Source organism: Nicotiana attenuata, unplaced genomic scaffold (genome assembly GCF_001879085.1).
Source record: "Nicotiana attenuata strain UT unplaced genomic scaffold, NIATTr2, whole genome shotgun sequence".
Taxonomy (NCBI): domain Eukaryota; kingdom Viridiplantae; phylum Streptophyta; class Magnoliopsida; order Solanales; family Solanaceae; genus Nicotiana; species Nicotiana attenuata.
Genome location: NW_017672020.1, coordinates 209,147 through 213,194, shown reverse-complemented (window position 1 = coordinate 213,194; position 4,048 = coordinate 209,147). Strand labels below are relative to the sequence as shown.

Genomic DNA, 4,048 nt, shown 5'->3' with positions numbered 1-4,048 from the left:
ATATATATATATATATAGGTCTTTCTTTCATTTTCGCGAGTTTTTAAAAAAAAATTAGGCAGTCTTTTGGGTGAAATTATTGTGAAATCGAAAATCTACGTGATCCATAACCTAAACCTATGATAAGCTAATTCTATTTGTAAGAATTACTCGATCACCAACATCTCGACTTGAAATTGTATTGAACAGAAATTTTGAAGCAAAAATTGTCTTCGTGTGATTTATAGGTTACGTGTTTGAACCGTGGAAGCTGCCACTAATACTTGCATTAGGTTTGGCAGTCTACATCACATCCTTGGGGTGCGGCCCTTCCCCGAACACTGCAGTAAACACGGAATGTCTTGTGAACCGAATTGCCCTTTTTTTCTCGACTTGAAGCTAATTAGCGATATTGGGAATATTGTGGCTACATTTGTTATAGGTCTGATGACAAAATGTAAGCGATTCTTTATTTCCTCCCAAATCTCCTATATATGATGAATAAAGTAGCATGCATTTTATTTTACTCACAAGAGAATTTTTTTTAGAACCAATAAGAAAAACTAACTTCATTGGTGATATCGATATAAACCTTTAGCACATCTGCACATGTTATGTCTTTGCGTGGATTAAGTAGATTACTCTATATGTTGATTGCAAATTATTCTGAAAAAGATGAATCAGTTCAACAGAATTCTTAAGGGTGGAATCATGTTAATTAGTAGTAATACAATGTTGAATGTCCGTTAAACACATAGGATACCTTTCTTTTCGTTTTCTGAAATCCATGTTCTTCAACTTAAAATAATATTACATCTTATCAACCTGTCCTTCTAGGGTTTCAATTTGGGTGTCTGCTTAATAATGCCATACAAGAAATAATGTCATAAACCTTACAGAAAACACGACACCAGTCATTTTCATAGACCTAGGATCATTAACATTAGTGCTGCAATCCCATTATATTATTGAGAGAACCTCAAAGAAATGGAAATGATCACTTACTATTAGTATAAAAAATGTTAGAAGCAAAAATCCAGATTTTCTAGCTATATTCAGTTAACCAGTCATCAATCTTATTCTGGATAGGCTCATTCTACATTTCCACTAGTTGTGCATGATATGACGCGAAATTACCTTCCACCAGTCTTGATTTTGATGATCCCATTTTCGACATTGAAGATCAAAGGCGGAGCTTGGAATATTTGAAGCTTACAGGGTTGAGATATTAGTGTTTTTAAGTTAGCGAGTTCTAAACTAGCTAATAATTAGCTTCCATAGGAATATGTGACTGATAAGGCAAATATAAAATTTCCATGGCTGTGTGTATATATTTAACTGTGCAACACCAATCTGAAGAAGAAACAAATTCAAGAAAACAAACACCGAAAAAGCTCCAGCATTAACATTAATATACGAGCATTCAAACTCAAAATTCCGCAAGATCAGACAATAAAGTTGAATATAAAAGATAATCAAAAAGTTGGACATGCCAGTGGCTATTATTAGTCTTCAAAAACAAAATCAGAGAGTGCAAAGATGTAGTAATAAACAAGTTTAATAGGGTTCTCCGACGAAAATAAATCATCTGGCCCTCTCCCCAAAAATAACTACAGATCATTAATTACAATGTCAAATAATAATGTACCATATATTAATATTATTGTGCCATAGGGTATCTCAGCTCATCAAATGCACCCTCTTGGATTATAACACCTTGTTGAAAACCTTCATCATTTATAGGAGGAAGAGGAAACACAAAAGGATTCATCGCGTCCCAATCCATGCTTCCTCCAGAAGTAGAAGCAGATTTATCAATAAGCATATCTTGATCATATAAGAATTCGAGACCATCTAATTTTTGTTGATTATTTTGAATCATATGCTCAAGCTCAGCTGTAAAACTGCTAGCTGCCCTATCCATATTGTATTGAGCATTTGCCAAGACATTATCTATTGGCGCAGAAGAGATCAAATTGATGGGACTGTTGTGATGCATCAATAATGAATTATCCATAGGATATTGAGGATTTGTTGCTTCATTTATCGGTTGATATTCGTCTGAAAATTTACCTCCAAGTTTTATCAACAGTTTTCTTATGGAAGAATGATCATTAAATCTTGGTTCATCGTTTGAATATGGTATTGGCTGCAAGATGGGAAGCTCAGGCCAACATGGGAATTGGTTGTTGTTATTGTTATTGGAAATTACCATATTGGAGTTGATTTCTTTGCCTTTTCTTGATCCTTGCTTTTGGCGCTGTTTTCCAAATAGCTTCTTCTTCAGCCTAGTATTCCAGTAGTTCTTTATATCATTATCAGTCCTCCCAGGGAGTTGTGCTGCAATTATTGACCACCTGATATATTCCTCATAAAATTTACAATTTAATACTTAAATTCAGTAGCAGAGCTACAGGTAATGAATGGGGTTAAATTTAATCTCCTTCATCAGAAAATATTATATAGTGTGCAAACAAGATAAAATCTTCTTTTTTTTTTTTTTTGAATTTCCTTGACATAAAGGGAAGCTTTCAGTTTGGTGCAACGATTATTCAAATATTGTTTTTGGTCATAGATTCAAATAATGGAAGCTTAAAATTGGAAGAGATGACCAAGATTTGACATTTGGCTATATATTACCTGCTTCCAATACTTATGTAGAGGCTGCAAATGATTCTATCTTCTTCGTCTGAGAACCCTCCATGCTTAATATTTGGACGCAGATAATTTAACCATCTAAGCCTACAGCTCTTTCCACATCTATTAAGCCCTAAATTTAGAACAAAAAAAAACAACATGGGTGCTATAATAATCATTAGATGCTTAAGAATATGGGTGCTAAATTAATTTGAGATTTTCCTTACCAATTTTTGGAGGCAAAGCAATCCAGTTGCCACCTGTCCCATTCTGTTCAATATATGACTTCAGCTTAGCATCTTCTTCAGGTGACCATGGCCCTCTCTTCACGTTGTTTTTGTCACAGCAAGGAGCTCTTCCCATTTCTTGATTTTCTTTTACTAACAAGTAAGTTAGTTTTAATTAAGCTAATTCCTCTTCTTCTATTCCTTTCTTGCGTGCAGTTTAGTTTTGTGTGTAGAGAGAGAGAGAGAGAGGAAAAAGGAATAACAAAGATTAATATAATAGATGAGAGAGGATAAACATGTTTTAAGGAGCAGTCAGAAAAGTAGGGTATGGCTAGAAGATGAATGCCAGGAGAGAAAACAAGGGTTTTTCTTCTTGTCTTTCTCATCGCCGAACCATTAAATATACACTAGGACTTTTCTTTAATAATTTTGAAGTGTATGTGGCCGGTACCTAAAAAAATTGGAAATGTATGTCTAATAAATCTTATTGACCGTCCATTTGAAAATCATTGACACATAATGCTACCAGTCTTGGCAAAATAAACAAACTATGTAGCAATACGTAATGTACAACTTTGCCAACTTCAAAATACAAGGCGAGTATAGTTATATTTTAATTTTGATTGTTAAGTTTACCTTCTTCATTAAGATATGCTCGGCCTGAGTATTTATCTTGCAATTTAAATGTAAAGTCCTAGATTTGCTCTAGGTTTAATTATGAATGCTTCTATTATTTATTTTTACATTTTGGTTTGATAACTGTGTAGCCTTAATGTTTATATACCTATAGAGAGGAGAATACTTCAGACCAAAATCTATGTTTTCCTTTTACTTTTTATTTTCTTAAGATTCATGAAGAAAGCTTGAAGTTATTAGGACGCAATCATTGAGTAATCATGTAATTACAACTTTGTTAAAAGTGCATATATCCACTAGGGTTATGAGCACAAAGTCAATTTGATGTCTGATCCTGTGCAACACTTATAAAGTTCTAGAAGCAAAGTACAAGGCAATATTTTCCGTTTCGGTAGGTGACCAAATGATCACCAAAATTAGAAATACGAATATAATTGAATTTGGAAGTATGGTATTTGACTATAGATCGAGAAGCAAAATATCGGCTACGGCAATATAAAGTGATCTATTGACGCCTTTAATTACCTGAACGGTATCCAATTTTTATTCATCCTATTTCAAGTTTATAA

General features: G+C 33.5%; 1 protein-coding gene across 1 annotated transcript; it reads right to left on the bottom strand.

Moving 5' to 3' along the window:
* Positions 1-1,424: 1,424 nt before the first annotated feature.
* LOC109211371 (transcription factor RAX3-like) lies at positions 1,425-3,190 on the bottom strand. The gene is made up of 3 exons (XM_019374902.1): positions 2,844-3,190; positions 2,620-2,749; positions 1,425-2,336 (listed from the first exon to the last, which is right to left on the bottom strand). The coding sequence occupies exons 1-3, from the start codon at positions 2,977-2,979 to the stop codon at positions 1,640-1,642; spliced, it is 963 nt and encodes a 320-aa protein (XP_019230447.1). The 5' UTR covers positions 2,980-3,190; the 3' UTR covers positions 1,425-1,639.
* Between the last annotated feature and the right edge of the window lie 858 nt (positions 3,191-4,048).

Bases quoted from the DNA above. Each gene is read 5' to 3' on its own strand.
- LOC109211371 (XM_019374902.1), bottom strand. From the start codon at position 2,979: ATGGGAAGAGCTCCTTGCTGTGACAAAAACAACGTGAAGAGAGGGCCA. The intron at 2,750-2,843 runs GTAAGGAAAATC...TTCTAAATTTAG, and splicing joins TGCTTTGCCTCCAAAAATTG to GGCTTAATAGATGTGGAAAG. The intron at 2,337-2,619 runs GTAATATATAGC...GGAATATATCAG, and splicing joins TACATAAGTATTGGAAGCAG to GTGGTCAATAATTGCAGCAC.